General features: G+C 42.0%; 1 protein-coding gene across 3 annotated transcripts in view; it reads left to right on the top strand.

Moving 5' to 3' along the window:
- Gtf2f2 (general transcription factor IIF subunit 2) overlaps positions 1-7,905 on the top strand; it is a 149,877-nt gene extending 141,972 nt beyond the window's left edge. The window contains exons 8-9 of one of the 3 annotated variants that reach the window (XR_782787.3): positions 5,388-5,618; positions 7,558-7,905. Coding sequence is in view for 2 of the 3 variants with exons in the window: in XM_010637049.3 (XP_010635351.1) it covers positions 5,388-5,507 (120 nt within the window). In the remaining variant the exon portion in view is untranslated. Of the gene's footprint in view, positions 1-5,387; positions 6,132-7,557 lie in introns of those variants that run through there. The other 2 variants (XM_010637049.3, XM_010637048.3) reach the window with 2 other exon arrangements.
- Positions 7,906-13,771: the final 5,866 nt, after the last annotated feature.

Genomic DNA, 13,771 nt, shown 5'->3' with positions numbered 1-13,771 from the left:
CTAAACCTCTGGCCCTAACACTGTATTCTCAACATACAGTTTAAGAATTTTCTGCTGAGCCACTAATAGCTTCATCAGTAAGTCCTCTGTTATGTTGACCTCTCAAAGGAGTCACAGTCTCATTCACATAAAAATCACAAAGGTGAAGTAATACTTTGATTATCACAGAAACAATAATGTGCTTTTCCCTTTGGCAAATCTTTGTGCCAATATAGATTTGTATATTGCATATTTGGTCCAATCTTTTGGAGTAAATTTTGTGACTAAAATCTTAGCATCCTATTATTAGCCTACTTAAACCATTAATAGTTGATCAGCTTCCTGTTAAAGGTATATGTTTTAAATAGAGCTCTAAAAATGTAGTTATTATATATGTAATATTTATCAATGAAATGCCTGATAAAATGAAATGCAGAGAGATCTTCCATTTGGTTAGCAGAGCTGTAGAGAAACAGGAGAAATGACAGGAACAGAGGGAAGGAAGAAGGAGAAGAGGAAACTCAAATAGCAGGCTGCTGTGCCTTGTGACTACCAAGGTTCACCTGTCTTGAGGGACAATCAGAAAGTTGATCTGTGGACTTCTGGCTTTTTAATCACCGTGGTTTTGTCTTAACCCACAAATTCAAACTGTATCCTAATCTCTTGGTCTTTATAGCCAAGTATAGGTTTTGCTATTTCCTTCCACAGAAGCTTCAGTGTTTTTTCTCCTTTTTTTTCTACATTCAGACTTGCTGTAAATTCTCTCCCACACATCTCTTTGATGAGGAATTGCTGGACCTGGGCCATTTTATTCAGATTATTTGTTGCAGCATGACACGTACTCCATAATGAGAAATATTCCGAATCCCATGTGACATAAAGATCTACCTGGTCCTAGAATCCTTGTTTAAATTATATGGTTAGGGACCAGGGATTCAGCTCAGTGGTTCTGCCACCTGCCTTGAAAGTGCAAGGTCCCAAGGTCAATCCCCGGTACCAAAAATAAATAAATAAATTATAGATGGTTAGACAAGTTAAATTAGAAAGTCACTCAGTGCTTAGAATATGTAAGAGAGAAGAACTGGTTTCTCTAGCTCTCTGCACAGAATTACCGTTCAACTCAAATGATTAAGTTTCCATCCTCAAAGAACCTACCATCTTGACCCAGTTGGGTCAGTGACCCTCTTTAGTGCTCCCACTGAGACCATGTTCATATGTCTTTAGTACTGTATTTGCTTGTTTTATGTGTTTTTGTCTCTATCCCAGTTTTAAACTATAAACTCTGTGTGTGGGAATAACTTCACCTGAAACGTTGTAGATGCTGGAGTAGATATTTGAGTGAAAATATGCATAACAAAAGGAAAAAGAGATTACCAATTAATTTTCAATCTGGTAGAACGTTTAAAATTTCCCACTTAAATTGGCTTTTCTCCAACATTATTTTAGCACTATAATAGAGATTCTAGTAATGTCACATTTAAATGCAGGTAGTAGTTTGCCAGACAACTTTTGTTTTGAAAACTGGGTCACCACCTAAACTGTAAAAGAAGGAAAAACTAGTGTCTCATAGTTTATTTCTGTGGGCCTTCTCTGTGCCGTCCTCTCCACCTGGTCCTCTTAGCTCTTTGGTCACTTTTAAATGGACTCCGTTCACCCTAGGTAAGTGCACCCAGGCTTTGTGATGTACAGTCGGGCACTGTAATGTGGGTTTGAGAGGAGAGGAGCATGTAAATAAAGAATTAGAGTACAGTATAGTAAAGGTTGTCACTGAAGTGTGTACAGTGTGTGAAATGTAAATCTAAGGGGTGAGGCTATTAGGGAAAATTTCTCTGACAAAGCAATATTTAAGCCTACTCTTAAAGGATGAGAGATTCAGATACGTTTTGTGATTTGTTCTTTGAGATAAGGTCTTACATGCAGTCCAAGCTGGCCTTGAATTTACTAAATAGCCCTGGTTATTCTAGTATTGGGGACCTTCCTGCCTCAACCCCCAGGTGCTCCTGCTAATGCATGTGCCACCACACCCAGTGAAGTTTAGATTTGAGAGAAGGGGAACTGTATTTGGGAACAAAAATCCCCAAAAGCATATAGATAGAGAATTGGCAAGTGGGCAGGGGATTTTGCTCAGTGGTTCTGCTGCCTGCTTTGCAAGTACAAGTATCGGAGTTCGATCCCCGGTACAAAAAACGAGAAAAGAAAGGAAGGAGAATTGGCAAGTGTGTGTAAAGGGAAGTATCACAAGAGGAGGCCAGAGGGGAAGGCGGGCCAGAGTGGATACCTAGAAAAGGGGTTTGGAACCTCACTTGTGGGCCAGAGGGGAAGCCATTGGAACATCTTAGAGGTATGACCTGATCTCTCTGTTAATTGCTTATATCTTCTCTTCAGAGATTGTTTTACCTTAGTTTTCCTTGTCATCACTCCTAGTTTTTCTTCTAATGCTTTGTGCCCTAGCCAAGCTAATTAATTTGGTTAGAATAAAATGGTTTGTGATTGTGGTCTGAAACATCCAGAGATCCAGGAAGTCTGAACCACCCCCCCATGTCCCCAGATCTGTAGCATAGACATTGTGGCCCTAGTCCTGTTGTGTTAACATGACAAATCAACAGGCTATGGTTATCTCACCCCCTTCTTACTGTTACAAGGAAGAGAGTGGCATGTTCATATGTAAAAGTTATCTCAAATATTATACTAGATTGCCAAAGTGAGAGTGGACTACATGTGAAAGCAATTCAGTTTACACACTTAGACTTTCTTAAACCAGATATAACCTGACATGCCTATAATCCTGGCACTCAGACTTTCTTAAACCAGATATAACCTGACATGCTTATAATCCTGGCACTCAGGAGGCTGAGGCCAGAGGATCACAAATTCAAGGCCGGCCTGTCTGTTAGTGAGACACTGTATCAACTAACAAGAAGAGAAAGAGAGGGACTTTCTTAATATTTTGTTTTAACACTTCTTGGTCTTTTCATTTCTGTATCTAGATTATAAATTGGCTCATGGGATGCTGTCAAGAGTGTCTTTTCTCTCAGGGCATCAAAATGCTTGTGGCAATTGCTTTTTTCATTTTTGACCCATTGCAGTGCATCCGTAAATGTCTGATTGTTTGTGCAATAGGATCTTAGCCAGCTTCACAATAAACCAGCCTTTGGAGTTCTACAAAGATGTCATTCTTGGCACCTAAAACAGAATCGTTTGTGCCTAACCCATCATTTTCCGTTTATGAATCCAATTTAATTAGCAAGTAGCTTATGACTGGTGTCTCAATTTTAAATGTAATCTGAAGTAGCAGATGGCAGACATGCGTATTACCTGCATGTCTGGTCCTATGCTCACTCATTCACAGGGGTCCTTCAGTGAAGCCTGCTATACAAAGTGTGGGAGGGAGGCCAGCCTCTGGGGGAACCCAGGGCTCCCTCGGTTCATTGCTGCCACCTGCTGGGGCCTGGCTGCTGGACTGGGAAGGCTGCCCAAGGGAGACAAGCCACTAAACAACCTTTGTGTAGTCCTGGTGCTAATTTTTTTTTTTTTTTTTTTTTTTTTTTTTTTTTTTTTAGTGATACTATGGTTCAAATCCAAGGTCTTGCATATGCTGTTCAGACACATTACTAGTGAGCTATGTCCCCAGCCTTAAGCTACTATATTTCTACATGACTAAAAGGACTGTGGGATGATAGAGCATTATCCCAATCAGTGTGAGATGCCATTAGATCATGTTGATAATACATAATATCCCACAGTGGTGAGGTTCAGAGACATACTGGGGACTCAAAGACCCTAGAGTAGCAGAACTGGGAGAACCCTTAAAGCAGGTATAGTGGAACTTTAGTTAAATGAGCCATATAAGGACTTGTTAAAATGCAGGTTCTTAGGCCCAAGGTGAGGCTTACTATAGCTTCATATCAGGTTTTAATGCAGGTAGTCTTGCATCACTGATGAAAAGCACTGCCTTAAATGTTGTCTAGGCAAGAGCTTCTCAAGCGCTTTTCTAATTAGTGCATTTTAATTAATAAAAGACAGTTTCATCTTCCATGAATGGAAAGAGTCGTCTTGGTACTGTTAACTGGTTCTTTGAGCTTTTTTTTTTTTTTTTTTTTTTTTTTTTTTGGTACCGGGGATTGAACTCAGGTCCTTGCGCTTGCAAGGCAGGCCACCGAACCACTGAGCTAAATCCCCAGCCCAACTGGTTCTTTGAATCATACACACAAAAATGGTTTCATTGATTTGTCCTTCAAGGAAAAAAATAGCACTTTTAAGGAATCAGCTTTTTTCTTCTCCAAGAAAGAAGTACTGTACTACAATTTATATTGGTCAGTTTATAGTGGATGCTTTAGTCCTTGGGTGTTGGCAAGCAGAAGTAGGGTTTAGTATTGTATTTAACATAGCCATCACTTCCATGACTCTGGGAATGATTTTGTATTTATTGAATTTTCAGGGATCAAAACACCATAATAGGGATTCTTCCCTGTGGGGAGCCAAGCACACAAAAGCTGCAGCCTGGTGGGTTTTAGCATGTCATCACTTCTTCCTCACCCTGTCAATGACAAGCTTGGCCAAGGTCCAAATAATAGTAAACACAAATAATACCTTTCCTTATTGTGTAAGAAAAACGAGTGGTGTGGTACACAACATTGAGACATCTTAAACATGAGAATTCCAGATTCCTGTCATGTGCTTACTTCATTGAATATTGTCTTCCCATCTCAAAAATATTTGTCATTGGGCCGGGGATTTAGCTCAGTGGTGCCACCACCTGTCTCACAAGTGCAAGGACCCAAGTTCGATCCCCAGTACCAAAAATATATATATATATATATATTTGTCATTTTTTTATATACACTGGTACTCCTGAAATTATTGGCTCCAGTCTAATTGTGAGCTGAGTTCTTGAAGCTATAAAACTCAAGGGCAAATTACACTTGGTATATTGCATCATGTTAATAAAAATCGAGCACCAGTCATTTGTGTTTTCCTCTGGCCTTTATTTTAAGCTTTTAAATTGTTGGCATTGAGGATGTCCAACCCCTCTGATTCAAATTATCATTTATTTAATGAGGTTATGTATTACTGTGTAGAATCAAGGCAGCTTATTGAACCTCTTAGAAGGGAAATCTTGTTGAGCTTTTAGAGTCTGTCTTCATTCATTCATTCATTTATTCATTTATTTTGAGACACAGTCTCACTATGTATTTCAGACTGCTCTGGAACTCACTTTGTAGCCCAGGCTGGTCACGAACTCACAGCGATCCTCCTGCCTCAGCCTCCCAAGTGCTGGGATTACAGGTGTATACCACGCCTGGCTAGGGTCATAATTTTTATTACTAAATGTGCTTTGGTGTGTTTTTTAAAATTTCATTTCCTGCCTTCATAATCTCATCTATTGAGATTTTTTTGTTTGTTTTTAGGGATACTTAAAGGAAATCTTGAAAGAAATTGGTATTCACAATGTAAAAGGCATCCACAAAAACACATGGGAGCTGAAGCCAGAATACCGACATTATCAAGGAGAAGAAAAGAATGATTAAGAGGACCTTCAGCGACATGCAGATGGAATAGTTCACAGGCAGCTACTCTGTGCAAACAGCATTTATACCCGGATGCTTGACTACCTTACGATGATAGGAGTAAAGTGACTGGTACTTTCATTTTTCTCATTTAAATTTTTTTAACCTAAAATTCTATTAAGTATCATAAGTGTTTTTTGAGAAGAAAGGATAAATTTATTTATAGACTTAACTTGTACTCAACCATATTATTCACAGTGGGAATAGGGCCTGGGGATTAAAAGGGCTTCTCTTTTTTAATTGTTAGCTTTTGAAATGTAAGATTAAGAAATGTTTCCTAAATGAAGATTCTGTCCTTACTGTATCTCTGAGGAGCTGAGGAATACAGATCCATAATGAATGGTATAGCAGGAGGAAAAGGTCAGTCAAAGAACCTATTAAAAAGAATTTAAAAATCGAAGTTTCTTTTTCTGAAATTATTGAAGAATGAAGCTGTCTTCTTTTCAACAGATGATCATGTTTCACACTCAGACATGTGTTAATAAAGAACATTTTAGTTTATGTAATAAAGTGGCAATTTTCATCATTAGCTTATTTTACCCTAGTGATAATTGATATGAGAAATGAAAATCGTGGTTAATTAATGCTTCTTTTGTTTGCTTTAAAAGAAATAGAAAATTATATATCTGCCCAGAATGTCAAGAAACATCTCCCAAACCAGATTATAACCTTCTCAAAGACCAGGTCTGTCCCCAGAGTTGTGCTGCCCACTCAGTAGTCCTGTGTTAACCCTTATAGGACAGGTGACATCACTAACTAAGGAGGACTGCAGGGGTACAGTTGACTCAGCATTCATGTTGGTTCCTGGGGCATGAAAGTATATTTTATCTTTTTCTTTGTTTGTTTGTTTGTTTTGGGGTACTGGAGATCGAACTCAGGACCTTGTACTTGCAAGGCAGGAAATGTGCCACTGAGCTAAATCCCCGGCCCCCTTTAGTTAATTTTTAAATGAAAGCATCACATGTACGTGATGGAAATTTTTCTGACACAAAATGTTATTATATATTAGGCTGTTCAAAATCACCCTGTAAACAAGACCATCACAGCAAAAGAAGCTAAAAAGCACAGTGAAAAGGTTGTTTTGTCATCTACTTGTGAATGCTTACAGCCAAAAAATAACACCACAAATTTAAGAAGGTGTTATATAATTCAAGCAAAGAAATACCTACCCACAAAGAGAAATAATTCCTTTTATTTTTAGTTTTAGCAGCGGACCACTAGAATTCTGAGGTTAAATACCACTGTATTTTAAAATTTTTTATCTTTGCATTATCGATACAATTCTGATGAAAGAGAATGATCTCATTCAGCACCCCACCTCAGTTGCCTTACTCTGTCTTGTTCTAGTGCAGGGACCATCTGTGGAGGCCCTGTGTCTGGAAGCCTGCAGATAATGCAGTAACGGGTATATACAGAACTGAAAATTTTGGATCTCTTCCTGTGCTTGGTATATTACCGTGCATATCATCCCTCAAACCTTGTCATTTTTACTATGTGGTCCTGCACTGAAACAAATATGCTTCCTTTGCCCATATTTTGCTTTTGTGGTGACAGTGGCTGCCAGTAGTTTCTACGGCAGAGCTGTGTCTTATTTGAAGCTTGGTATTTTTGTAAACCAGGTTTCTTCAGCCTCTTTTAACTCGTCATACCTGATGGCATCTGCTTGAGTCACTTACGCATTAATCTCTTCAAGTAGAATAGTTCATCTCTCAAACATATCCAGCCCATAGCCTGCATGCAGATTGGACACACCTGCATTACAATAAAAACTAGAGGAAGTTTTGTTACATCTACCTAGTAACTATATTTATATATTTTATTTGCAGCCCAGGACACTTCCTCTTCACTTCATGTGGCTTAGGCAGCTTTGACTACAGGTCGTACCTGCCTTAACGGCAGATCAGTGCCATTCTGGATTGCTTGAAGTTGCAGTTCTGATTGCTTACTGACATGGCTGTCACTGAAGAAATAGACCTCTTGTCACTTGGGTTCCCTTATTCTTTTATTTCAGGACTCTCTTGCTCTGATCAACATGCTTTGGCAGCCAGGGATCAAGAACTAGGAATCCTAAACCCATAAAAAGCACTGAGATTGAAAAAGAGAAAGGCTGGTAAAGGAGATGATAATCTGTCAAGAAGTCACATCAGAAGAGGACAGAAAGGCCATGTTTAATAGATGAGATTATTGAATTCAACTTGTACACACACTTAGGGGACGTTTTAACTGACAAAATATAAGATTATGGTCACTGGGCATTGGAAAGGTTTGAAATTACATGTTGCCACAGTAACTTCTAGAGTGATATGTCTATTTTTAAAGGACTGATACTGCTGCATTGTCTTATGAGCAGTTCTTAAGCATTTCGGTGGGGTTGGAGTTATTCTAAAGATTTGTGAACAGATTTCTTTGGAAATTTATTTCCATTGTTGAAATAATAGTAAATACTCCTAAAGCCTTTTGTGCCTAGTAGTGTGTTAAATGAGGGGAGGATACTATCTCATTTAATCCTCAGAAAGCATTCCAAGAGGTAAGTAGGGAACGGCCATTTTATGGAGCCGTCTGTTGCCTGGCGTATTGTGAATATTCACCTCTCTTGAGGGGAGTTCCACCCATAGGTCAAAATCAGGGTGTGCTTTTCCAGAATTTCTTCCCCACCACTCATCCCACCCCTAAACCAAGAAAATGGGGCTGACCCCAGGCAGACTCTCAAAATGGAGTTTGGCATCCATTCTTGAATCCGGACCCCTAAGCCCCATCCCCATAGGATGAAGATAAACATAAACCTTTAAAGTCAAGGACCTTTGCTAAAGTTCTAATCCCTGGTCTACATCAGGTGCCTCAGTGGAGGGTGTGCCTTGAGAGCAGCCCCTGTCTGGGTGAAGGTGCCCTGTGCAGAACGGGAACAGGCCTGGCCTGGCACAGAGCTGCCTCTGCTCTCCAGTGCCAGCTCCTCAGGATGCTGGCTGTTTGCCCTCAGTTCCTGGAAGGTCCAGGAAACGAGAAACCAGCTCTGTTTTTCCACTCTCTTTCTGACATGAGTCCAGAACAAGATCCCAAACATAAGAGGTGTTGTCATAGGCTTGAGACTTGAGAGGCTGAGACAGGAGGATCACACACACACCCAGCCTCAGAGATCACGTTGAACCTCGCTTTCCTAACATTCTGTTTTTCTTTCTACCCCTCCCTTTGAGCAGGTACTACTGTGGTGTAAGCCTTTTAATAGTTTATTGTTTTCTAAATATGGAAACTTTTATCTGATTAAAAGGACTATTCAGATGCTTTAGCTTCCAATTTAAACTGAATTCTGTTATTTAGTCTTTGGTGGGGGTACTGGGATCAAACTCAGAACCTTGCACTTGCCAGACAGATGCTGTGCCACTGAGCTACATCCTGGGCCCATCATTTAGTCTTAAGACCTAGGGCTTTTAAGAATATTTTCACTGAGTATGTTGGCACATAACTACAACCCTAGCACTCTGGGAGGCTGAGACAGGAGGATCACAAGTTCAAGGCCAACCTGGGCAGTTTAACAAACTTACCAAGATCTTGTCTCAAAAATCAAGCTGGGAATACAACTCAGCATGAAAGCCTGGTTCAGTCCCTGTTATCACAAAAAAAAAAAGATAATTATTACTGAAGTATACCATATTTTAAAATGTTGAAGTTTATATTTAAACTCTATTAAGGAGATAGTTTTTTATTGTGTTGTGGATGTATAAATTCACCAAAAGATTTTGTCACCAAACCAAAAACTGTAGTCCTGGAATGATTATGAAACTAATAATTTGGCATGTTTTGCTAAGCATGACAGTGACCTTGGGCCGGGGATACTGCTCAGTGGCACTGTGCCTGCCTGGCAAGTGCAAGGTCCTGAGTTCGATCCCCAGTGCGGAGGGGAAAAAAAAAAAACGCATGACTCTGCAGGCAGTGGGGAAACGAGCATGCTGGGCATGAACTTCTGTTCAGCCCGGTGGGAATACAGAGAGTGAGGCGAGGTGTGAGCAGACTGCTGCTGTCAATCACAATACTCCCACCAATTCTTTGTTGCCACTTCAAATTTTTGAAGCATTTGAGTGTAGTAATGTATGTAATTTTTCATATATACTTAATATACTTTTTACATATACTTAGTGTACTTAATTTGGAAGTTTTGTTGAAATAATTTAGACAATTCCTAAGACCAAAGGATCTGTATAGTGCCTCAGGGTGATTTTTATGAACCCAGCGTAAATCTGTAATCCCATAACCTTATTCATCGAACGCTGGACTCAGAAGTTTGCCAAACGCTTGACACTGACTTCTGGTGACTGCCCAGCCTCCTCCAGCAGCAGCTCAATAGCCACCGTGCCATTGAGTGAAGCGCTATTGCCTCCATGTGTGCTGAGCGCGAAGGTGAGGTGACGGGTGTTTGTGGTAACGCGCCTCACATCCTGCCAGCTGTCTGCCCGTATTATCACAGCTCGTGTTTATTGGACCTGTACGACATGCCAGCCGCTGCGTAAGCATTTGACTCTTGAACTCAGTTTTCACCACAGCCCTGTGATTGTGGGGTCTCTTACTATCCTTGCTCCGTAGGTGTGAATCCCCTGGCACTGAGAGGTTAAAGTCTGCCTGGGGCCGTACCATAGCTGGGGCAGGGCCAGATTCAATCCCAGACCCACATGCTGGGTACAGGCTCCTGGTCACCGTGTGTGTAGACCAGCACCATGCTGCCCGTTGCCCACACTAATTTGCCTGCATGGGCTCTTGGGTTTGCTTTCTCCTCACTCTTGGAGGCAAGGTCTCAAGAATTCTTTCCTTAGCAAAAAGGAATTACTTCTGGGTGTTGCCCCAGTTTTTTCACCTGTAGAGATTTGGTTTCCAGTTCTTATTTAGTTGAATTTCTTGGTTTGGGAATGGTGCCCCATTTTTTTCTCGGCAGACTCAGAAAATTCTGAGGGTATTTTTCAGAAGTGATTACCAGTGGCTGGTGTATTTGATTTACTTACATTCTCAGATCGCTGGAGCCTCTTCAGTGTCGGGCTCCTGAGAAAATTGCTGGCTTGGCTGGTCACAGATGGGGATCTCTGCCATGACCTGGAGACTGCACAGGAAGTCTGTCAGCTCAGGATCAACAAGAGATGAACAAATAAAACAGGTCCTGCCTTCAAGACTAGGAGTTTAGTAGGACAGACAGCAAGAAATAGAAAAGGCCGTGGAGGGACAGCCTCACCTGATAGCATGGGCAGAGTGAGACCCGACACACACTTTGAGTGCATGCAGACACAGCAGGGTCACAGATGGGATGAGACCAGTTCCAGTCTGATGGAAGAGCTTGAGGTCGGCTGACTGGTTGCACCATGGACCCAGGTGGATCAGATGAGGCCAGCAGGGCTATCCTTCAAGGCATCCAAATTCAGACTGATAGAAACGACTCACTCCATCGCTCCCTTATTTTCAGCAGGCCTTTTCTCTGAACATGTTTCTTTAGTATGATTCATTTGCAGTAGTCCAAACTCACCTTAAAGAATTATGTGTTTGAGGTTTGAGGTCCCAGTCACTTGCCCCTCCACCACCACAAGCTCCAGTCAGTACATGGGAAGCAGGAGCAAAAGTGGGGCTGTCTTAGTTACTTTTTTATTGCTGAGACAAAATACCCAATATCCAAATGAAGAAAAGTTTATTGAACTCGCAGTTTGTAGAGGTTTCAGTCCATAATTGGCTGGCTCCGAGGCAGGGCAGCATGGCAGAGGGGAATCGAGCAGGCAGGAGACACAGCAGCTGCTGCAGCAATAAGTGACAAGCAACAGCAAGTGCAGCCCCTCATTTTTTATCCAGGCTACTCACTCGGGAGTAGCACTCCACACACCCTGCCCTCCTCCAAAAGCTCCACCTATGACCAATTGAGGCTTTTGTGGGACATCTAAATACAGGTCATCAAAGGCCAAATGAGTCACTTTTGGGTGGAGGCCCAGTGACTTCTGGCTGAGCTGGAGAACCTAGCTAAGAGCTGAGGCTGAAGTGGGCAGGGTCACCAGTGGCTAGTTGACCCAGCTTACACTTGCAGCGAGAAGCCTGGGGCAGCTGGACTTCCTAGAGATGGACAGCACCCTGGGGAGTCTGTAAGTCAGCCTGCTGCCACCCAGGATTCCCTCTAACCACCAGTGACCTCGCCTCCAGGACACAACTGAGTCCGTCATACATCAGTGTTCACCTGGGGTTGGAGTGCAAGGAGGGACTGGCTACAGAGAGACAAGGACGTATGGGGTGGAGGTGGCAGTCCTGATTGTGGTGGTGATTACATGGTGTGTGTTAGATCTGTACATTTAAGAAGGCAAATTTTGGGCTGCGGGTTTAGCACAGAGTTCCTGCATCTGCCTTGCAGGTGCAGGGTCCTGAGTTCTATCCCTAGGAACACCAACAACAACGAAAAGCAAATTTTACTGCATATCTCAACCTGGCTTTAAAACATTAGGTTAGAAACTGGAAAAATTGAATAACAGGGAAAGCTTAAACTCAATGACTTGTCTGTGTTATAAAACAGCTGTCTGCAGCAGTCAGAAATCAGATCAGTATGACATGGAAAGAGTTGCATATGTTTATGTATAAAAAGGAAGTTTTGAAACAATGAGGTGTTTTTGTTTTGTTTTGAGGCAGGGTCTTGCTATGTAGTTCAGTTTGGCCTTGAATTCCTTATGTAGCCCAGGCTGGCCTTGAACTCTGATCCTTCTGCATCAGCCTCCAGAATGCTGGGATGATACCCACCACACCTGGCTCGAAACAATAGTAAGCTCCCCTGTATAGTAATAAAAAGCATTTCTACACAAGCATGTATGCATATAAACACGCGGGAAAGGGTCAGGAAAAACTAAATTCTTGCAGTGTTACAACTGAGGAAGAGACTTGAGTAGGAAACAAGACAAGGAATGTGTGTGTGTGTGTGTGTGTGTGTGTGTGTGTGTGTGTGTGTGTGTTTGTATAAGGAGAATACATTGGTCACTTGGGAAGACATATAGATAGATGATAGAGATAGATAGGTAATGGGGGGAGAGAATGATTTGGTGAGAGATAGATAATGCCCAAAAAAGCATTCCTTTAATGAAATAAATTTATGTAAGTCTGTTCCAGGATACCCATGCTGCACCATCTCTGCCTTCAGAGATGGGCTTCAAGGTTAAAACATATTTGAAATCCTGTGCTCAGGGAAGAACCAGGCCCTAGAAGACTAAAGGGAGTGAAGACAGACATGGTTCATCAAACATCCAGTGAGTCACAGCACCCAGAGTCTGCACATGGCTCCCGTGCGGAAAAGGACGAGAGAGGCAGGCAGCCCTGTCCCATCTCTGCTCTGAACCAATCTGCTCTGTCACCGTGACAAATTCTCTTAAGGTTAGTGCTGGCAAATTCCTCCTCAGAGTGCAGAGAGAGCCTGGTCTGAAAGCAGTGGAAACCTCACATGATGTCCACAGGGAGAGGCTCACAGAAGCCAGCATCTGTCTGCCCATGGTAAATTTGGGAAATGAGCGTTACTGAGGAAGGGGAAGTGCAGCTCAGCTGCTGATTTTCCAGATGTTTGAGGAAGTATTATTGAGTAAGTGTTGCTAATGTCTTAGGGGTAGAAAGAGATCTATTGATTTTACAGCAGAGAAAAACCTAGACAAGTTCCTATTTTGTGGTGGAACTATGAAAGCCTGAGGCTTGAACTCAAGCCAGTGCAGCTTCCACTAAGTTGCTAGCTCTCAGCATCCCCTCTCTGGCATCTCCAGCCTTTGAGTGGCAACCTTTTCCTACTGGAGCTACAGATTTGAGAGCTTCCCTCCTGGATTTTGTGCTTAGTGTGGGCCATCCTTGCTTAAACCCCTGCAAAGGACTTCTCCATCACAGGAAGCTGCTGTGTGAAAGGAGGACCACAGAGGTGCAAGTATAACTTGCAGGGTAAGTCACTACTCTCCAAGCTTCCATCTGTTTCGAAAATAGAGCTCCTCATCGCCTCCAGACAGCACTGGCAAGTGGAGCCTTTACAGCGTCACAGCCTGCTCTGACGTTACTTCCTGCCAGCCACCTACGCCAAGGGTCCTCAGAGAGCCCACAGTCCTTGGCCTGCAGGCTTCATAAACTGAGGTAGAATACTCCCTTGTGTGAACTTCTTAAGAGGTATATGCTGATACTGTAAATGATACCAAGGAATTACTAGGAAAGGACAGAAAAGTAAAACTGAATTTTTTGGCTCGGTTTTTTTTTTTTTT

The sequence above is a fragment of the Fukomys damarensis genome, unplaced genomic scaffold (assembly GCF_012274545.1).
Source record: "Fukomys damarensis isolate Sample0158 unplaced genomic scaffold, DMR_v1.0_HiC HiC_scaffold_38, whole genome shotgun sequence".
In the NCBI taxonomy this organism is placed as follows: domain Eukaryota; kingdom Metazoa; phylum Chordata; class Mammalia; order Rodentia; family Bathyergidae; genus Fukomys; species Fukomys damarensis.
This window is presented reverse-complemented; position numbering and strand designations above follow the sequence as displayed.